Source organism: Molothrus ater, chromosome 11, assembly GCF_012460135.2.
Source record: "Molothrus ater isolate BHLD 08-10-18 breed brown headed cowbird chromosome 11, BPBGC_Mater_1.1, whole genome shotgun sequence".
NCBI classification, from domain to species: Eukaryota; Metazoa; Chordata; class Aves; order Passeriformes; family Icteridae; genus Molothrus; species Molothrus ater.
This window is the reverse complement of record NC_050488.2, coordinates 4,720,106-4,742,632: the sequence shown is the minus strand read 5'-3', so window position 1 is coordinate 4,742,632 and position 22,527 is coordinate 4,720,106. Positions and strand designations below refer to the sequence as shown.

The 22,527-nt window shown below is 40.6% G+C and overlaps 1 protein-coding gene across 10 annotated transcripts in view; it reads left to right on the top strand.

Moving 5' to 3' along the window:
- Positions 1–22,527, top strand: part of DOCK3 (dedicator of cytokinesis 3) — a 185,849-nt gene that overhangs the window by 146,176 nt on the left and 17,146 nt on the right. For 8 of the 10 annotated variants that reach the window (XM_054516046.1, XM_054516047.1, XM_054516050.1 and 5 more), the window contains exons 33-47: positions 1,321–1,406; positions 3,199–3,225; positions 3,348–3,443; positions 5,110–5,170; positions 5,657–5,750; positions 6,435–6,583; positions 11,214–11,300; positions 12,844–12,948; positions 16,725–16,866; positions 17,543–17,709; positions 18,242–18,328; positions 18,787–18,966; positions 19,936–20,019; positions 21,277–21,393; positions 21,808–21,929. In XM_054516046.1, the coding sequence (XP_054372021.1) occupies positions 1,321–1,406; positions 3,199–3,225; positions 3,348–3,443; positions 5,110–5,170; positions 5,657–5,750; positions 6,435–6,583; positions 11,214–11,300; positions 12,844–12,948; positions 16,725–16,866; positions 17,543–17,709; positions 18,242–18,328; positions 18,787–18,966; positions 19,936–20,019; positions 21,277–21,393; positions 21,808–21,929 (1,604 nt within the window). The remainder of the gene's footprint in view (positions 1–1,320; positions 1,407–3,198; positions 3,226–3,347; positions 3,444–5,109; positions 5,171–5,656; positions 5,751–6,434; positions 6,584–11,213; positions 11,301–12,843; positions 12,949–16,724; positions 16,867–17,542; positions 17,710–18,241; positions 18,329–18,786; positions 18,967–19,935; positions 20,020–21,276; positions 21,394–21,807; positions 21,930–22,527) is intronic. The other 2 variants (XM_054516051.1, XM_054516045.1) reach the window with 1 other exon arrangement.

Here is a 22,527-nt window from a genome sequence, read left to right as displayed (position 1 = left end):
CAGCTCCCATGATTGCTATAATTGTTATTATTTACTATTATTATTATTGCAATAGCATTTTGATCATAGTCCTCTTTCCACTTGTTTTAGCATAACAACAGAACAGTCTTTCTCTGGAATTTACAGTATGAAACATCTACAGTCACCTTCAAGTTTCTGGGCCTATTTATATTTTCTGTATCAAGATGAACTCTTTGTAATCTTCATTTAATTTTTATACTCACTAATGTATTTTAAACTACAGCTCCAAGAATATTTCTTAAATTACCTATGGAGCAAATTTCCACACTGTTTTATGAAGCATATATTGTAACCTTCTAAGGTTAAAGATGAAATAATCATATGTTTTAGTGATTAAATAAATGGTTAAATACCCCAAGAGGTAATAAACCTCATTAACATTATCTGCTGGAACCAGGCAGTTATTTGCTTTCCAGTATAATGCTGGATAGCTGGACACAGGCATTACTGATTTCTGTAATCACTGTAGATCACAAACAAAGGGAGAGGTTTTTTTTTAATTCTGAGCTTCTCTTCGCCTTTTGAATATTCAGTTGTTTGTCAGAAAATATAAAACCCCTGAAAATTCATTTTCAAACTCTTTTTAAATTTTCTTCATTAGTTCATGTTTTTACAACATTATTTTTTCAGCAAGGCTGGATAACAATACAGTCTGATTCAGGGATGAAATCAGGTTTCCCTTTAATGATTCAGCAGCAAGACCACCAAGTCCATTTGTGTGCCACTGGCTGATTTGGTTTTCCTTCCCATTTTTACTTCCTCTGCTATTTGGCAGCTGAAAAACATAGAGAAGCTCAAACTATGCTTGTCTTTAAATAAAAGTAAGCCATGTTTCTGCAAATAGTTTCAGCCTTTAGGAGCCTCTGTCTTCACTAGTAGTGAAACTGTCTTCTGCAAGATTTCTGACTTCATGAAGTTGTTTTTGTTTAATGTTACATACATCAAGTTCTGCACTTGAATCAGTTTTATGAGAATATCTGATATCACACTTGATATTTAGGGTGGGAATTAATATGTATTCAAAACCTTTCTAAGAGAACATAATGATGCTGGTATGGCCCTTCATATAAGTGAAAGAAAAAAGCAGAAGTGTCACATAATCATAGAGAGGCTTAAAAAGTGGGGTTTAATGAACAAATAATCTTCTAATATAATGATGGCTGGGTGATTGCAAATCAATTCCACCAGCAGAGCAGAGCAGTGGTGCTGGATGTCCTGCTGCAGCTCAGGATCCAGTTTGCCTGATGTGCTGGGTCACTGGAAGAGTCTCTGGGTGATGGATGTGGTCTCTCCCTGCAGGTGGAGGCTGAGCTGATCGATAAGCTGGACAGCCTGGTGTCCGAAGGAAAAGGTGATGAGAACTACAGGGAACTCTTCAGCCTGCTGTAAGCTCTGCCAGTTCATGCTCTTGTGTTGTGCAGGGCCACTGCAGGAGTCAGGCCCTGATGTGTGCAGGCACAGATCTCTGGGGAGGGCAGGAAGGGGCTGCCTGGCTGCCATGGAATGGCTCGGTGAGGTAGTGCTGGAGGTAATGCAGAGACCTAAATTCCTCTTTGTCTTCTCCCTGTGACAGCTAATAAGAGGCTGCACAGGTTACCATCCTCCTATCAAAAATTCATTTGCTGGAGGAGCCAGGGCCCTTCTCTTTCCATAGGAGTGAGTGAGAGAGATCCTGGTCTCAGGAGTGTTTAGAGAGACACTGTACTATCTACAGTCAGGCCTTGTTAGAGCAAAGGAGATTTTCCTCAGCATTTTCCTTTCTTTCCTCCTATTTTTGAAGGCCATGTTTTGGTTGGTTCAACAGTTGCCAGCTGCTTCCTCCAGAGTCCATTGTGACACTTCCTGTGACACCAACAATTCACACTCAGAAGGATAAAGTTGAAGATTTTATGTCTGACTTTACACTTCACCTTTGATTACTGATCCGTCTCCAAATTTAATTTCAAATGTTCCTAGTTTATTTCAGAAGGAATTATTTCAAACTCTTGACAGTCCTGAGCAGTTAAACCAAGTTTTTTAATACTCTAGTGAGCCAGAGAGATCATTAGGAGAATTTTAGCCATATATTCCAATTTTACATGGCCTCCAATAGCACACCAGCTTTTGAGGCATAAACCTTTGTTTTGCTGGAATCAATAATTGTTTCTGAATTTGCACATTCATTCATTTCAAGCTAGATAAGCCTGCCCATCCCATGTGCTTATCCTCAGGAAGTATGGAAATGTATTCAGTTTGGATTTGTGTATATTCAGCCTTGGGAAGTCTTGGATCTTATGTGTACAGATAAAGTAAGTCTATTTCAGGAATAAAGGAAAGGAAATATCTATTCTTTTTTTTATTCATGTGGCAAGAGGAATCATGTGCCTTTGCTCCACCTGAAGACATTCATTACCTGAAATGTTAAAAATTCAAGAGCTGTAGCTTTTTACTCATTTTTAGGTGGTAGTGATTGGATGCATTACCAAGAAACACAGGAATTACAGCAACCAGTTAGTTTATATCTCCCACCAAGCTGTCTGAGAACAATATGAGGAAACATAAAATTTGTGGAAAAAATTCCACAAATTAGTAAATGCTGTGTGAAAAAACAGTTGACCCTGAATTTTACTGTCTCAACTACACTGCTGTAAAGAGAATTGGCTCCCTCAGCTGCCAGTACTGAAGAGTTTGCCTCTTTGGAGGATGTGATACCCAACAGAATTTCTTTCCTAGAAGTGGCAAGTTCTTTGACTGGAAATCCAGTTTCACAAAAACTGGCATGTAAATTTGCTTTCTTTCTTCACTTTTTAAACACAATGTTCAATGTTCTTGGTCCAGCCTTCTCTCTTCCTTCACAACTGTGTGACATGGGTGCTCACTGTACTGTCTATGCTAGGCAGGAGCAGATTGCTGTTATTTCCAATTTAAATACAATGTGAATCAGGGTCGGTTGTTGCTGATTAGAGATGAAAATTTATGGAGAGATGAGCAAAGAAGAAATATTTGCAGTAGGTTTGGACTCCTTTTCAGTTTCGACTGCTGGTAGTGGTATTTAAGCTACAGGTAATAATGTGGGAATCAAGTATTGCCATGAGTGTTGTTCTTTTTCATATCTGTTAAATGGCAGTGTGAGGATATTTTCCCTTCTCCTGTCAGTTCTGTAATTTCCTTGTCTTTACTTCATGCTGCCTGGAGTAGAACCCAACTCTTTGGGCCTTATCCCAGGTAAGATGCTAATTCTTCTGGAATTTGTTGTATGAAGGAGAAACCAAGTTGTCTGTATCAGTGTGCATGCCCTGTACCATTTCCCTGGAAGCCTCAGCTGCTGTCTTTCCATCTCCAAACAGTTTGCTGGAGAAGATTGAGCAGGAGACTTGGCGGGAGACTGGGATCTCTTTTGTCACGTCCGTCACTCGGCTCATGGAGCGTCTGCTCGACTACAGGTACCTGGCACCAGCAAGAACATGCTCTAAGTGTGGGAACTTTGTCAAGACATGGCACCAAATTCCTACAGGGAAGGTTTTTGTTGACTATCAAGCTGCATACATGCAAGCCAACACATCACTGCTGGGTCCTGAGCAACCATTCCAGATCCTCATCTCATTCTTGTGTGCTCGTTCCTGATAGTTTTGCACTGAGGTTTATTCAGCTTGCTCAAACATTAATTCTTTCTATCACTGAAATGATCTCACCTAATTCAGCAAAATAGATGATAAATGCAAGAGTGATCCCCAAAGCCTCATTGAACCAAGGTATGCTGAATGCCTCATCCAGGCCTGCAGGGCAGGAGAACTTCCATCTGGGAACTCTGGCACATCAGCTGGTGGCTCATGAGCAAGATTTCACTATAAATTAGGCAGCCTTCCTTTAGTTTTAAACTGAAGTTTGCAGGACTGTTGTGTCAATGCAGCTGTGCTTTGACTTAGTTAGAAGGAAATATTTTAACTTTAGATTTATATATACACACACACTCAGAGGGTTTTTTTTTTTTAATAATAGACAATTTGAGCCTATATAGAACTGCCCCAGATATTTCTATCTTTAGCCTACTGACAGGAGTTCAAATAGTTTTTTCTTCTGCTGCTGCTCATTAGAGGTGAAACCCTGACTAGGCTGGGTGTTCTGCAGTCCCAAATCCCTTTCTGTGCTTTTTAGTTTGCTCTTTTTGTAATCCCTACCACCTTAATCCAATCTCCTGGTTTTTTCCTGGCAACAACTGCTCTACAACTACTGTGCACAACCAGGTACTGGAGGCACGTTTAAAGGGAGTGCAGGGGAGCTGCTTGGGGTTTTCTGGGGGGCAAGGTGGAGGGTGTTGTGTGTTTTTGGTTTCTGTTTTTTGTTTTTTAATGATAAACAGCTGCCAGAAGGCAGCTTTGACAAACAGGTACACATTTCCATGCTTAATTGAGAAACACATACCAATTTTTAGCTGATTTTCAGTCTGCAGCTGATTTGTCATTCCCAGAACAGGGAACTGGAATATTGCATTGGAATTTGGAAATACACAGGCAATTCTTAGAGTCCAGCTGCCAGTCAGTAGCTGTAGAAGTTCTCAAGATGATTTGCTGTGTCACTGCTTTAAAAACTTTAGTCTCTTGTACAATTTGAATAGAAATAATTTCTAAAATATTCCAGAAACCAAAGATAAATTTTGTGATTTAACTTACCTCTGCAAAAGTTAGAAATCTAGTCTAAATCCCTCAGGTTCTGTCCTTGTGTGCCACACCACGCTGGCAAGCTGCATTTATGGAAGCCAACCCTTTGACTAGGACTAAATGTTTACATCTGGGTGAATAAGAGTTTTTACTTTTATAGTAGATCTTGCATTTGGATTATTTTTGACCACTGTATCTGATTGTTGTTCACATTGTTGTAAGAAATGAAGGAACAGTCATTTCAGGGGCTTGTTCACAGATGCAAACTTGTAAGGGGACACTCAGTTCTCACATCATCTAAGCCCTAATATGAAAATTTTTCTTAGAGGAACTTTATAAAATTAAGTATATGATTATCTGTTGTTTGTCATCCAGAGAAGCCTTGCTTCAAATTTATTTTAAAAGGACTGTTTTTGCAGATGTTTGTTTCAACACTGCTCTGCTTTCTTAGGGACTGTATGAAAGGAGATGAAACAGAAAACAAGAAGATTGGCTGCACTGTTAACCTAATGGTAAAAGTGTTTCCTTTATCTCTTTGTGATACTGTGCAATCTCGTTGAAACTGGGATGGGAGAGGCTGGGATAGGAATCTATGTCAGGCAAGTGTAGCTTCAGAATCCAAGCACTGGGATGACAGAAGAAAATGCAGAGGATTGTGAGGATCCTCTGGAGGCCTCTGATCCAACTCGCTGCTTTAAGCAGGGCCAGATAGGTCAGGCTCCTCAGGGCTGTGTCCAGCTGAGTTCTGTGTATCCCTGTGACACAGGTTCTACAACTTCTCTCACCTTTTCTTTCAGCTTTTGACTACCTTCATTTGGAAAAAAAAGTCATGCCATAATAAAATTAGTGGGTTAGATCAGTGTGAGTGTGAAAAGAATTATTACTTTTCTTTCCACTAAGAATGTGTTCTCTTTTCAATAACTTTTCAGATCCACAGATGCTGCTGAGTGCTTGAATGGAGAGTCTCAAGAGTAACAGCTCTGTTTTTTCTTTCACAGAATTTCTACAAATCTGAAATTAACAAGGAGGAGATGTACATCCGCTACATCCACAAGCTTTGTGACATGCACCTGCAGGCTGAGAACTACACAGGTGAGAGGGACATTCCCTGGAGTCTGCTTGAGCTCCTCATGGCATTTTTTAACTCTCCCAATGGTATGTAATATCTGGCTCATTCTTTTGGAAAGAATTGGCATGAATCAGTTATTGCAGTTGGGAAGGCAAGAAGCCGAGGCCCAGCTCCTTTCCTCAAGTTAAATACTGTCTGTTTATGCCTGCACAACCATATGATTATTGAATTACACTTCAAATTTTACATTAAAGTGTTCTTTGAAGAAGATGGATTAAAAAAAAAATCACAGCAGTAGAATAAAATTTAAAGGAAGATTAGCAAAAGCACCATTATATTATCACTTGTCATATTTCCTTGCCTTGCAGTGCTGAGGGAGCACTGGAACATGTATGGACTCTAATGCTGCGTTGTCCAAGCTCTGTTTACAGCTGCAGGCCCCAAATCTAGTTACAGATCTGAACATCTGACTGTGCATTTAAATCAAGTAGCTGGTAAAAAGAAATTTGACAGATTTGTACCTAAAAATCATGTGCTTCTATTTTAAGTAATTGACTAATTTAATGGTCCCCTAAGAGTTGAGATTTTTTTCACAAACTGTAAGTCAGAAATCGCAGACTGTGTCAGAAGCAGGCCTGTGACCTTTAATAGTGGCTGTGTTTATGTGCTCTCATTGATTCAGTGTTCCATAATTGCCTTTCCCACAGAGGCTGCATTCACTCTGCTTTTGTACTGTGAGTTGCTTCAGTGGGAGGACAGACCTCTGAGAGAGTTCCTGCATTACCCATCTCAGTCAGAGTGGCAACGTAAGGAAGGTCTGTGCCGTAAGATTATCCATTACTTCAACAAAGGGAAGGTATGCCAACTTCTTCTCTCTTCCAGCAGCTTCCTTCCCTTTTCCTGACTGACTTAGGGGCTTGCAAGCCATCATCTTAGTCCAGTAGTCTGGAAGTAAATTTGGATCAAAAGGGTTTATAACATGACAAATTGGCTCTCTGGACAAAAAAAAAAAAAGATATGAGGAAAGGTATTTCATTATGTAGGGCATTTGGAATGGGTTAGGGAGGCCAACAGGACAAACACCAAAACATTTTTAAACCTTTAAACCAAGCCTTGAATCAGCTGATGTGGCAGAGTGCTTGTTCCTCAGCTTTTGGGGGGTGGGATTGCATTTTGTAGCTGCCCATGCAAACTGCTGTGCTATGACTCACTTGAGAACTTGTTTTCTGCTTAACCTACACATGGAAATGGCAGGCAAATGCTATAGGGGTCTCTTTATTGAAAAATATTTAAGTCTTTTCAGTGTCACTTATTTTAAAGTTATTTTCAATTAAAGTGCAATTCCATCCACTGCACAAGAAGAAAATCAATCCATTTCAATTTCATATATTGAGTATGAGTTTTCTACAGTTAATTATATTTTTTTTCAATTACTGCAGAAGTAGATGTTTTAGTCCCTTGTGTCATGGTGTTTTGGGAACATTTCAGAGGTGAACCTTAAAAGTGACATCATCTGTTGGAGTATTTTCAATTTTTTCCCTTCTCTAGGAAAATTCCTACAGCTTATGTTCTTGGGAGATAATGTCTGTATGTGTGCCTCAGGGCTGATTTTGCCCATGATGGCAATGACAGTGGCATTAAATACAAATGTGAGTTGGTTCTTATGGGGCTGCCATTCCAGATAACTCATTCCCAGTCCTGGTAATAGGAGTTGCATATGGCAGAAACATTTTCTAAAGAACCTGCAAAAGGAAGTCAGATTCCTATGTGAAGGAAGAAATGGCCCATTTATGAGGAAGTCTTTTTTTTTTTTTTTTGTGTGTGTGTCTGCCAGAGTTGCTCTTTTGTGATAACACTGCATATGGTTCTCTCATTTCAGGAATTTTCAGGGGTTTTCAGACTGCATTTAAAAACAAGTAACTGGCTTGTGCAAATACTGTAGTACTGTACTTTCTGACTAGACAAAGATGATAGAGGCACTATGGAAAGCAAGTGAGCCTGTATTTTTGACAACAACAGGGAATCCATATACACAGTGAAGTAGAGTAAAAAATGACTGATATAATTAGGCTGTAAAACTCCTAACAGATTATAGAGTGTTAACCTCTTGAGATTTTCTCCCCACTGGATGTTTTTGGAGTTACTTGATTTGTGTTTTAATCCTGCTTTATTACAAATGGTAGCTGAATGATTAAATAATCCACTTAAGCAGTGTGCATGTCATTCAGACTATGGAACTGAGAGATGCTGAGAAGCCAAAGCCTCCTTTTCAGCACTCTTGTTGTGTGACAGGGAGCAGCTCAGGGAATGGAAGAAACCTGCTTCCCTCTACTCGTGTCTGACAGCTTCTTTCTGCACTCTCCTGAGATGGTCCCTCCTCAGGTTCTGCAGAGCAGGATTTGTTGTTGTCCTTCATTTCTCATGCTGCTCCTGGCCTCTTCCACCAAGTGAGGGTGTTAAGGCAGAGTGTAAAGTCTGTAAAAATCCTGCATTTCTTTATAGAGAATTTTCTCAGGACAGGAATGGGAGGAAAACTGCCCACAAGGGTGTCTTGTGACATGCCAGTGGCACAGCCTGTGGCAGGCCTGGGATGCTGCAGTGGGTGCAGAACTGACTCCCACCCTCAGCAGCATCAGCAGCAGCCCTGTGCTGGGAGGGAACATGGTGTTCCAAAGCCCTTTTAGCCTTCACTGGTCATGTGCCTCCTCCTGCTGATTTCTGCTCTGCTGTCAATTGGTCTGTGGCTCAGCTGGCAGTGTGTGCAAGTACATAACTTAAATTGAAGATATTTTTAACCCTCAGTTACAATTTTGACCGTTAAAAGTTCTCTAGTTGAAGACATCTGTGAATGGAACAGTTTGAAGCTGACTGATCATGTTTCTGCACAGCAATACTCAAAATCTGCTCAGCCCTTTTGTGTCCAGTTCACTGCTGGATTTATTCCCTGCCAATTCTGAGCAGCTCCCACCATGGCACTGCAGGGTCTGTCCTCCCTGTGGAGCCAAGTGCACACAGAGACCCAAAGCAGCATTCCCAAAGCACTTAGGGAATTTTCATCATGTGCTCCATATCCCAACACTTGAAGTCATTTCTCTTGTGTGCCCTCATGGGAATCATTTCCAAAAGAAATCTGCACACTGGGATGTGAGTGAATAAAGGCTGGCATTCAGAAGGGATGATTGTCTCTACCTGAGCCCTCTTGTGTGCAGTCAGCTGAGAGTTACTGGTGCCATAGGAGAAAGCTGCAATAAGTGCCCTGTGAATGTGGCTTTCAGGTAATACACAGCATGCAAACACATCACAGGTCAGAAAAACAGGAAGCACTAATGAGGAAAATTAGCAGTGGAGACATCAGGAAGTTATTTGAAGAGGGAAGTGGCACTTGCATGTCACATGGAATTACATATTAATTATCTGTACTGTGAAGATGTTACTTTTTAGCATCACAGATTTTTAAACTGAAGCTCCAATGACCTGGATATCCATTCATTCCTTTTCCTTTCAAACATCTACCAACCATTTTCTCTTTAGGAAGTTACCTGTATGTTGTTGTTCTTCACTTCTTTATCTCATCTTGTATCTGCAGAATACTCAGGTAGCACAGTTGAATTTCTTGGTGTGGAAACTGAGACAAAGAGAGAGCCTGAGTTAGGATGACAGGAATTGTATCAGGGTACATGGAGAAGAGGTAGTATATAGACAAATCAGATGTGGTTGCATGTTGTTAATTTAATTGACATCAGAAAAGGAGCATGAAAAGGTTACATCCCTCAGATCATCTGGAGGGAAAACAGCTGGTGAGATTTCTGCTTCTGTCCAGAAGAGAGATTAGAGAGTTAGGTAGGCTTTAGTCACAGCATCCCATCTGGAAGTAAGACTGCTCACACTCTCTGTGGGGAAAAAAAGCCAGTTATTCCTGGCTAGATGTTTTAGAAGTGAACATAGATCAGCTGAGGACTGAAAATCTAGGTATAGTATCTCTGTAAAGAATGTGCTGCAGCCATAAAAAATGCAGTGGTCTTTGAGTTTGCAAATGCACTTAACTGACTATGGTTGGTCTCAGTTCAGTGAATCAGTTTGTGTGTCATGGATTTTGACAACCCACAGCACAAATCCTGTTAATTTGAGATCACAAATACCTCACTAATATTCAGAGTAGTCAAGAAACTGGTCTTTCAGTTCCTTTCCTATTGTGTCTATTGCTTTGATCTAAATAAATCTCAGGCCTCCCATTCTCCCAAACTACAAATACTATCAGAATATCCAAATTGATTCTGGTATTCTGGTACAATGTTTTATTTAGCAAGTTTTTATTGAAGCTTTTGTAATTAAATGAAGCTAAAGAGCTGTAGTAGGGAAGTGGTAGTAAGGAGAGAACAGACACTACAAATGAAGGCTTAAAGGGAAACACTGTAAACTGCCTCATAAATTATATCAAACAGTAGGGATTCACTTTTTTATGTGAAGGTAACATGTAAGCAGAAAAACTGTTTCCATATTAAGTGCTAATATTTTACATAATTGCTGTTAATGACTGTTTCCAAGAATTTACAATATTGCTATTAATATTCTTAAAACTTAAGATGATAGTCTAACTCACACATCAATTTTGTTTTCACTACAGCAGGGTCCCATGTAAAACAACTGGCAAATTAGCCCAGTAATGCATAATAAAACTTAATCCAGTAAGGGTTCAACTGAGACCTTGGTGCTCTAAGTCCTTTACCATAAGCATGGTAAGAAACAGCCGCTCCCTTAAAAGGCTTCCAGTGTGTCAGGTAAAAGGTGATGGAAGAGGAGATTTCAGTGTAAAATGAGCTCTCCAAAAAGCCACTTGAGGTAACAGGAGAGTCCTTCTCTCAGTGTGGGTGTGGGTCTCTGTCCCTCCTGACCTCTGGGATGATGAGTATGGTGTGCTAGGAGAGATCCATTGTGTGGGACTGGGAGCTGAAGAAAAGAGTGGCTTTCTGAATATGGATATTGATTCACTGCAGTAATGCAGGTCAGCTCTGAGGATGTTTTGTGTACTGGAGTGTTCCCACTGCCTGACAGTTTGTGCTTCCAGTGGGAAGGAGCAGCCCTGGAAGGGGAGCACTTTGCTGGAGAGCCAAGCCCTAACTCTGTACTCCAGGGAGTTCTAGTGCAGAAAGCAAAGGAGCTGTTGGGGGTGGGTTGAAGGGGTGTCTAGCACGAAGAGAAATTGTTAGTTTTATTATCTTTCCCAGATAAGTTCCCAGTCTCATAAATGAACTGTCAGAACAAGCAGTATGTGTGTGCAATTTCCATGGAACATATGCCTCTGTTCCCATCTTTGAAGGAATTGATCTGCTATTTAATGGAAATGGTTTCACCACATTGCGTTTTCCCATCTAATCTCTGCCATTTCATACCGAATGAGTTCCCAGAGCTGAGTTTCCATATTGCTGTGAGCTGAGCTGGCAGCAGCATTGTGTTTGCTGTGAGTGTGATTTGCTTTGGCCCTGCAGAGCTGGGAGTTCGGCATCCCGCTGTGCCGAGAGCTGGCCATCCAGTACGAGAGCCTCTATGACTACCAGAGCCTCAGCTGGATCCGGGTGAGTGCCTGCACCTTCCCTCCTTGCACACTCCTGCCTCATTGCCCAGAGCATCCTGCTCTCCTGTCAGAGATTCTGAATTTCAAAGTATCACATTCCTCATAGAGCTCCATGCATTCACTGAGACTCCTTGCCGTTGATTCATATTGATGACTTTGTAGGTGCACTGAAATAATTCCAGAGTCTGGTAGCAGTAAAATCCTGTGAGTATATGAAGGCAGCACACACACACAGGAGCTGGGCTTGCTATTGCAATGGCATGTTTACATATATTTTTGCATAAAATATCCTATTTTTTAATACATATTTCATTTTAATTCCAAAAGAATCAAGGACAGCTTGTGCCTCAGTGAGATAAGATGAATGAGAGAGAGAATGAAGAAGACCAATGTTTATAGCATTCTTACCAGTTTACAGGGATCTGGTCCTCTGGTACACTCAAACACATGATGAAATCAGGGCACATTTGCAGCATCATGCTTTAATCAGAAAAAGCTGAAGTTCCTGTTGTTATTTAAAAACTTTCTGAATGTGAAAAACAGTTCATCTCCTCCTGTCCCCTGGGGTAGCATACACGTATCCAAATTTGAGATTTATGCTGCATGGACATATGCAGTGGTTTAAATTCTCTTTCTAAAAAGTCCAGTTTATTTTTATCTGAAGACACCTATCTAACAAGGTCTGATAAACTGCACTTCTGAAGAACCTGTTTTCTCCAAAGTGCCCCTAAAGAGAGCACTTGGCTGTGCACTCTCTGTGCCATTCACATCACCACCACATTCCCTGATGCTTCCTGCAGTGACTTTGGGAGTTAATGTTTGTGGGAACTGACCACAAACCAGGATGCAGTATTGCGAGTTAGGGTTCCTTGCAGTGGAAGCAATGGTGTCAAACTGGTTCTTCTCCTTGAAGAGACACCTTTTGCTACAGTGAAATTCCTGAAGTTCAGTTTGCCAAAGAGTCTGGAAATCCCACTCTTCATCTTTGTTGGCACAATTCCACAAAACTGCTGATTGGAACTAGAAAAAAGTCCTTTTCCTCTTTGCAACCACCTTTTTCTTCCATGTTAAACCTTCTGGTGCACAGAGCTGTAGATTTAATTTTGTTATATCCTTTTTCATGCCCCTCAACTCAATTAAGGCAAACCCAATTAGATGTAATTTTCCAGGCAGTGGTATGGATTTTGATCTGTAGGAGAGAATAGGACACTGTGAGCCAGGCAACGTGGATCTTAATCTCAGCTTTGCCATTAATTCTGCAATGCAAAGAAAATTACATGCAAGACCTGTTTAATTTAAAATAAGATAAACCAGGAAAAATTAATATGTCATCTTGCAAAATGTAAAATGAGTATGGTGATATTCCAGTCTGTTCTACTGTGTAGACTGGTTTAATTAATCATTTTTATCTTTAGAGAATTTTGGTCTTTTCATAAAAAATCACGGGGGTAAAAGAGTAATGTGATATTTTAATGAGTGTTGAGATGTCAATGTTTTAAGTGCAGCTTTAAGGGTCTGATAGCAGCTATCTCTTTCCTCCACAGAAAATGGAAGCTACCTATTATGACAATATCATGGAACAGCAGCGCTTAGAACCGGAGTTTTTCAGAGTTGGTTTCTATGGTCGAAAATTCCCCTTTTTCCTGCGGGTAAGCCAAACTTATACAGGATGTGACAAAGTGACCAGGCTCAGAGTAGCTGTTAAGGCTTTGTATTTTTGTTTTGGAGATATGATGCCTACTATTCAGCATATTTTTTTATGCCTGCACAAATAAAAACAGTTTTCTGGCTGAACTGAAGGACACGGTCCACTGGGAATGTTCTTGGGAACAGAGATCAGAAATTTGACTCATGCCACTGTGAATTTTTGATGATCTGCAGATGCAGCACAAATTGCCTCTATATTAAGCAAAATGCTGTATTGCAGCAATGTTGGGTCATTACAACTAATTTTCATCATCTCAAATTATCACACTTTAAAAAAAGTCTCACTTGACAGAATTCTAATCCCAGCCTGATGACTCTTATGCTATGTACAAGTGAAAATTTCCTCTCTTTGACAAAAGCCAAACAGCTTCTTTGGACACGTCCTCACTTGGAGCTCATTGTCTGCTGGTGTACCAATCCATTTAAAAAGTGAAATTTTCTTCTTTTCCTAATGAGGAATCAAACTTTAAATGGGTATTTGTTTATACAATGTCTTGTTGCTAGTTTAGAGCAAGGAAGGAATATAATCTGACAAGTGCTCCAAGAGCTGCCTGCAAATTGATGGCAGATGCCATTGAATGTGACAGGACAAGGTAACTGGAAGCTTTCAAGGACTGGAGGTGCATGGTTTGTGTTCTCTTTGAAGGAATGGTTGGACAAGAGGTGGTACCAATCAAGGTACACAGGATGAAGCCATACAAAACCAAGCTATTTTGAGAGCTGCCCTCTTATACTCCCCTCTGATTATGAAGTTGCTTGTTGTTTTTTTTAAGAAGGATTTCCACATTGGTGTTTAATTATAGTCTTTCAATGGAAACACAGGCAGGGGTAATAAAGGCAAGTTGAAATTAGTCGAGGAGAAGAAATACCAGTGCATAAAGGATGGTGGTTAATGTTATTTGAAGGTGAACAGTGCCAGAATCTGAGAATCACAGAATCATTTAGGTTGGAAAAGACCTTCAAGATCCTCAGTCCAACCTTTGACCTTGTCATCCAGACCATGGCACCAAGTGCTACGTGTCCACTTGTTTCTTGAACAACTTGTCTCCAGGGATGGTGACTTCATCAGCCCTTCCCAATGCCTGACAACCCTTTCCACAAAGAAATTCTTCCTGATGTCCAGCCTGAATGTCCCCTGGTGCAGCTTGGGGCAGTTTCTTCTCCTCCTGTCCCTTGTTCCCTGGGAGCAGAGCCTGATCCCCACCTGGCTACCACTTCCTGTCAGGGAGTTGTAGAGGGTGAGAGGGATCCCCCTGAGCCTCCTTTTCTCCAGCCGGAGCCCCTCCTCCCCAGCTGCTCCTCACAGAATTTAGACTGCAGCAGCCTGAAGCAGTGTGTAGAGGCCCTGCAGAGGAATCCAAAGAAAGAATGGGTGCTGCAGTGTGAACCCAGAGCTGCCCCATGAAGATCTCCAGAGAAAAGTGACAATTCCTGGTTTTATTATCTAACAACAAATATTTCAGCGAGTGAGTGACGACACAGTCATCCTGGCACGCAAGCATTCCTAACATCTGAAGTACTGTCAGAGTTTATCTTTTTATCTTGTGGATCCTCCCTTGGATCCTGCATGGCCAAGGTGTTTGACACTGCTTGAGCTTCCTGTGCTCAGCCCTGACTCTTTGCAAAGTGCTGTAACAACGTGGATCCTTGGCTGGAGAAACTACCAGCGAGCACGAGCATACATAATTATAATCCTTGTTAATTCTGCAATTATATTTGGTAGCAGTACTTCTGATAGCAGATTACTAATGTAGCAATCTCATTAAAAGTCATCCTCCTCCTTTCTCTCCCTAATGATCCATACAGCACACACATTGTGGAGCACAGACTAAGCCCATTAGCAGTCACATCAGCATGGATCACACTGTAAAGAGATTGGAAGCAGCTATTCTAGAGAAGAAAAAGATTTACATGGATTTAAAATCTTCAAATGGATATGGGAGTGATTTAAAGGGATCAAATAACTCCAAGCCCTTTTCTCATCTATTTTTCTATTGCTGTATAGCTTAAGACAGAAAATAACCACTTCTTTCTGTATCTTTGATTTTTGAAGACCCTTTGTCTAGAAAAGTCATTGTTCATGTTTCCACGAATTCTGCATCTATTTCTAGCTTTTCTGCATAAGTAAATTTAAATTAAAAGTGTCCATATCTTCCATCTACCAGAAGTTCAAGTAAGGCCTGACAAGCCATGTTTTGAGATCTTGTGCTGGCATCTGTCTGAAGTCTTATTAAATTTAGCTTTGAGGTGTTTTGAGGGCATTATTTTTAGAATCACAATAACTTTATTTATAGGCTTACAGTTTTCTAGATTGCTGCAATCAAAAGCTAAAACAGAGAATACAGTAAGTGTCATGAAGAGATTCACCTTCAAACGTGGGCTCACTCCAAATTTAATAATAGCTGCAAAGTTTGAGCATTACAGACTGAACTGTCAAGATTCATCATGTGATTCTTCTCCCAGTCCATTGGCTGCTGTGACTGATGCATACAAAGTGACACATGTCACAGCCTCAACAGGAGTTCCTTTCCACAAAGTTGAAATGCAAAGCCAAAGATAACTGAACTCCTTGGCTGTGTTTTATGATCTGGTTTTGCTACTTTCCCTTCGATTTTCCTACCAAGATCAAGAACTGCTTGGCCTCATCCCTTTTCCAGAGCAATTAACAACACATTCTTGAATATACTGCAGTCTCTAAATGCAATAAATAAAAGACTGTTCTTTTTTATTAAATTTTTTAATTGTTTTAGGAAGGTGAAAAGCCTCCCTGTTCTTCTAGTTATTATTTGTATGAGAGTTTAAACTACCAAAATTAGAGAATTTGCCTGCTTTGATTGGTCTTGCACAAGGAGATATTAATACTGATGAAAATTGTGGTTTGTGAGGGTTAGGACACTGGAATATAATCTTCCTGACACTGAGGAATTTAGAAATCCTTTATTGTGCTGTTTGGAGTTAAGAGATAGCTCAAAAAGCATCCAAGAACTCTGCACAAGTGCTTTAATGCCTCAAGAGTCATCTAAATTCAGCTTTCCATTATTAGCAGAAATGAAATTTTGTTCATCAAGAGGAAAGTGCTTTTAGGGCTGAAGGGGAATTTGTTAAGTGGCCACTGAGAATTGTTGGTAAAGCTTTTCTGTATTACTGTACTATTGACAGGGGAGTTCCTGAGCATATATTGTTCATCACCATCAGGGCTGGGTTGTATGGCTGTGATAATACAGCAGTGATTAAACAGTGATTTTTGTGAATAATTTGTTGCAACTTCTTTCCAAGGAGAACTGATAAAATGATAAACACATATTTCCCTCTGTTCTATCAGAAGCTCAGGACTTTTATCCATCTGGTATAAACTGTATTTGACAGCAGCTTTCCCAGTGTAGAACAGCCAAGCTAGTGACTTAAGTTTTAGTTGACAGGTTTCAGTATAGTCCAATTAAAAATAGTGCCTTTTCCGAAAAGCAGGTAAGAAGGGACCACAAGACTGAATGCTGGGTGTGCCTGAATCAGAGATCACTGGAATAGTCTCCTCATTCATCACTTCTTCATGAAATACATTGTAAAGAAAAAGGAAGGGATAAAATACATCTGCTCTCATGTTAGCTGCTCACATTGCCAGTCATTTATCTTTGGTTTTGAAGTAACATTTAAAGTGAGACAGAAGTCACTAGAATTTAACTTACTTTTAAGGACTAATTTACGCTTGTCCTTCTTGCAGAACAAAGAATATGTGTGTCGGGGCCACGACTATGAGAGGCTGGAAGCCTTCCAGCAGAGGATGCTGAGCGAGTTCCCCCAAGCCATTGCAATGCAGCACCCAAACCACCCCGATGACTCCATATTGCAGTGTGATGCCCAGTGTATCCTTCTGTGAAAGGGTAAACGCTCCCTGGAGCTGGGGCAGAGCACAGAGGTAGAGCTGCATATGGACAAAACCAGACCTTGTCTGCAGCAGACAGTAACTGCTTTGTTATGGGACATGGTGTTGGAGAGAGCAGTGAATTTTTATTTGGGGAGTAGTGCAGGTCATGTTCCATGTAGAAGGGAAAGGCTGTGCTCAGTCATATCCATGTTTTAATGCTTTACAAGCAGCACTGGCATTGCACGCAGCGTGTGTCCTTAGGAGTATTCCTCATACCTTCTCTGGGCCATTATTTTGTTGGGAACAGATACTAGTTCCAAAGCACTATTTTCCATTCTGCTTATATTTTACTTTTTTGCAATTTCCCTTTCTTTAAAACTGTTGAACCCTTTTATACCCAAGGCTGTGAATGTCATTCTTCTCACTGGTCACCTGTACAATGCTCAGTGCATTTAAGGACTGAACCACATCACATTTAAGGGGACTGCAGGGACTTTGCAGAGCTTAGTCATGGAACCCGCACTATTTGGCTTCTGAGAGAGCAGCATGGATACTGTGCAGGATTGGAACCGTAATGTCACTGTCAGCAAATGGAGCCTCCTGTGTGGGTTGCTGTTTCCTATTTGTCTTTCCTAACACATGGATAAAGCTTTCTTTGACTGCACAATTTCCAGATTTGCAGATCTATGCAGTGACTCCCATCCCAGACAATATAGACGTGCTGCAAATGGACCGTGTCCCCGATCGCATCAAGAGCTTTTACCGCGTCAACAACATCCGCAAGTTCCGCTACGACAGACCCTTCCACAAGGGCCCCAAGGACAAGGAGAACGAGTTTAAGGTACAAGTAGCAAATAAGCCGTGCTTAAGTGTTCATCTCTTCAAGGTGAATACTGTTTTCTTATTTTATGCTGACAGAGCCTTTTAGATAATCCTGATTTGATAGCCAGATACTACAGCCACTCAAGTAACAGGTTAAGTCCACGGTCTGATTGAATATTGTTGAGTTCTGACCTGCTTAAAGCATTGTCCAGTTTAAAGGTGTGTTATTTTAGTGCTCAGAGACACTGTTTGTTTGGCTGGACTTTTTTTTTATTACTGACATATAGGTCTACAATGTCTTTTTGGGTCCCATGACGCAACTGGTGATTGGAGAAGTTTTAAAAATCAATAGAAATGCTGAATGTGTTGTTTCAAGCATGCTGAATTCCTGGTTTGTTGTTTAAGTGACTTTCAGGAAGACCTTCTACAGAATTAATGCTTGGGAGGTTAATGCATTCTTTTCTGAGCCTTGCCCCCTTTGCACTTGTAGTAGGAGTACAGAGGATGTGGTTGTGATCACTGTTCCTCACAGCCTCAATTACTCCTTGCAGAGCTTGTGGATTGAACGCACTACTCTGACCCTGACTCACAGTTTGCCTGGGATCTCTCGCTGGTTTGAAGTGGAGAGAAGAGAACTGGTAACATTGATAATTCCTGTAATTGGGGGTCGAAATGATGAGTTACTGAGGACAGGGGATAGGCAGCTTAAAACTTGTTGGGCTGAAATCTTGCAGTTTAAAATGGTGTTTACCAAGAGTTAAATACATCCTTTTTCTACCACTTCATTTAAATAATGGCTGAATGTAACCAGGGGAATTGTATTAGCTAATAATATAATGGAGACAGTGCCAAAAGGATGGAATAATTGCATTGCTGCCATGTCTTTGGTATATAGAAAGACATCTATTATTGCAACCGAGTGCCCTGAAATCCAGCACTGCCAACAGTGGAGTTTGTTAATGTAGCTAATTTTCTACAAAGCAGTAAAAGCAAAGGGAGCTCACTGAACAATCCTGGAGTACCATTTTATTACAAGGAAGATAATAAATCTCAGTGAAGTGTCCACAGAATTAAAGTATATTTTATTGCCTTTGAGGTTGAAGTAAGTCCTTTGGAAAATGCCATTCAAGTGGTTGAGAACAAAAACCAGGAGCTGAGGACACTGATAAGCCAGTACCAGCATAAACAAATGCATGGCAACATTAATCTTCTCAGCATGTGTCTGAACGGAGTGATTGATGCCGCCGTTAACGGGGGAATTGCGCGGTACCAGGAGGTGAGCCAGGCTCTGCTTCTCATTGAGCATCACCCTTCCTATTTGCATTTCTGTTTCAATTACAGTATGGCTTAATAAGATAAGAAAATCTCATGTGCATTATCTAAAAATGGGGTTATACCCCCTACTTGGTTATTCTGCATCAGTGCTTGCATAGCCACGTGCAAGGAGGCTCCAGAGGTGGAGCTGGGATCTCACATGGAAATAGGTACAGGTAACAGCAGGGTTTCTCAAGGATGACACTTGGCTTATCTGGAAATCCTCACTTGGCAGGTGAAACAGTGACACAGCTTTTTTAATACTGCTTATATTATAAATTCATTTTGCAATAGAGGCTGTGGGACTGGTGGTAACTGATTAGGTCTGGAATCAGGAAAAAGCACTAATTCATGCTATTGAACCATTATCTTTGCTGATGGGCTAATTTCAGACTCACTGTAAAACTAAAATGATGTTAAATACAATATGTTATCCAGCATCATCTCTGGCAAGCTGTTACTTAAACTGAGCATTGCAAAAGGTAGGTTTAGGGTAAAATACTGAAAAATTGCAGGAGTGGTTCAGGGATTTGGGTTGGTCTTCGCAACGGAGCCATGGAGAGAATGCTCTTCAGGCTTTACATCAGTTGCCAATTTACTCACTAAATTCCTTTAGCTTTAGGCAGTTATGTGAAGGAAACTATAAAATTCAAATAACTGGAAGATACAAGGCTTAGTGGTATTGCTCATCACTGTCACAGGGGGAAACTTGGTCAGAGTCATGATTCAACAGAATCGTTTCAGCTGCCAAGCCCATTTTCTCTGCATCCCAGAGTGCTAAAGAACAATAAAATTAAGCTCTGCTGTTACCTTAATATATTTTTTGTTTTCCTAACATTTTTGGACCTTTTCCTTTCATCCTTTGACTCCAAGTTATGATGAAACTACCTTCCTATAAGCAAAAGGCACTTTTTTTTTCCTCTTCCTGCAGGCCTTTTTTGATAAGGATTATATCACAAAGCACCCTGGAGACGCAGAGAAGATCACCCAGCTCAAGGAACTCATGCAGGAACAGGTACTATTTTTCAGGTGCAGAAGAACATTGCTACATTGTCTGGATTCATCAGCAGTCAGTCTAAACATCAGATCCAACTGATTCATTCACAAGCAAAAGATTTTTGGTACAGGAGACCTAAATACATTCAAACAAAAAACAAGAGGGAAGTGGGCAAGGCGATTATGACAAGTCACCTTATGGGATATGAGGAAGCTCAGCAGAAAGTACAATTATTTTGTTTTCTACATTTATTATCCAACAGACATCTTTCTGCATTTCAAGCCTGCCATTCATTTTTGGCATTTTGAACTATGTCTTCCTAGCAAATTTCAAAGATAATCGGAGGCAGGACAGGTCAGGCTTGAGATTAAAGTGGCAGAGCCATGTATGAAAACTTAATGCCTATTTATATTATCTGCAGTTTTATTTTCCCATAGTGTCCTCTTTGAAACATCTTGGTAGATAAAGCTGCGGGATGCTTTGATGGGAATGAAATCAGATAATCACCTCCCTCTTAAGTGAAAGTTTGGAAAGATATACCCCATTAAACAATGTGCCCAAATCTGAATAGAGCTACTAGGTTTGTTCTTCAACAAATCACTGAATTGCATTTCAGATTCCCCATCTTAAAATAATGCTTATCTCCCATCAATCCTCAGGAGATGTTTGAAGATTAATTAGTTATTGTTTGTACAGACTTTGGATCATGTAAGGAATTACATACATCTTAAGCCTCCTATCATTGCTATTTTCTTTCATCTGAGACCTTATATAATCTCATTCAATCATTAATATTATATGTTTGTCCTTTGAAAAAGTGACCTTTAGAAGTAACTAATGAGGAACAGGAGGAGTGACTGCGTGTGCCACACTGCTGCTGTTCATCTCAATTATCAGAAACTCCTTTTAGAAGTCTCTGCTGGCAGCTCAGACCCTGTCCCTGGCACTGGGAGGAGTTTTTGTCACAGGGCATTATCTGTGTGAGGGCTAAATGCTGTTCACTCTGCAGAGAGAATCTAGCTGTTTTGGGGGTTTTTTTTGCAGTTATCTCCTAAGAAAAGCAATGCAACATGACACGAATGTACTTGTCTCACACTTAAATACTTGTTGGAGTAGTATGAACTTGCCAGGACTCCAAGGCTTGGCTTAATTAGCAACAGTCTTATAATGGACAGTGGCGTATTCCTTGCACATTGCCAGAACTGCAGGACAGACTTTTGTTCTCTCTCAGACACAATTCATTTGGGTTTCTGATGTTGCATTTTCTTTTTCCAGGTACATGTCCTAGGAGTGGGTCTGGCAGTCCATGAGAAATTTGTACACCCCGAAATGCGTCCCCTGCATAAGAAACTGATAGATCAGTTCCAGATGATGCGATCCAGTCTGTACCATGTAAGCCAACAGTCACTTTTCCCATTTTGAATTATATGATTAAACATCTGTCAGTTGTAGTAAGGTTCACAAAAGAACTGGGCTGATACAGCATTGATTAAACCTACTGGACTGCCAAATTACCAATGGAATTCTTGATTTTTGTGCAAGAAGGCAGTTGTAGAAAATAGGTTAACTTGGCCTTTCAGCAAGAATTGTTAATATTTGTATGTTCTTTGTTGTATCACAGAGCAATTGTAAAGCTTAATTTTCAATTGCTATTTCACATAGCAGAAAATTATGTAAGACAGAGGAAGATTAACAGGAAGTGTTGGATGTTCTCTTCAAAAGAAGTCCCATAACTGGAAGTAGCATGAATGAAGAAAACTGGCATTTTTCCATGAGTGACTTAGCTGAAGTGTGTTTGCTCTGCAGGAGCTGCCTGGTTTGGATAAGCTGAGCCCAGCCTGTTCTGGCTCCAGCACCCCCCGCAGCAACGTGCTGGTGTCTCACGGCCCCATGAGCCCCGAGAGCATCAAGCTGGTGCATCGACACAGGTAACCCCTCCCCTCTTCTTCCCAACACCAGGGGCTCTGCACGCTGTTCCACCAAGGCTCCAGGATCCAAGGAGTGTTAGCAGGACTGCAGGAGGGCAGCAGGAGTTCAGGCAGCAGTGCCTTTTGTCTTCACTCAGTGCTAATTATTGAAGTTGGACAATTGGAATAAGAAAGTTGAGAAATCCAACTTGCAGCAAATGCTGAACACCTTCAGGTGTGACTCCACCACTTTACTTATTGTAGAGGCAGAAACACAAATCTGCCCCTCAGTTCTCCAGACTCAATCTGACTTCGGAGGTCTCAGCCTCTCCTACTTCTGTTGCACCTAGAGCAAATAACTGGGTCCTTATCTACCATAAAATTGTATGGCTTGTTTTAGAACCCAACTCAATATGTACCCATTTGGAAGGGTCAAAATTGTTAACATCATTATTTTTATAATTCTGACTAACTCAGAAGCCAAATACAAGAAAGGCTGCCGTGGTGTTTTGATCAGCACATCAAAAAATGACCCTGTGGTGCTTTTTCAAACTGAATGCCCATATATTAAATCTAAGATAATGACAGAGGATAAAAATTGTCATTACAAGGACAAAAT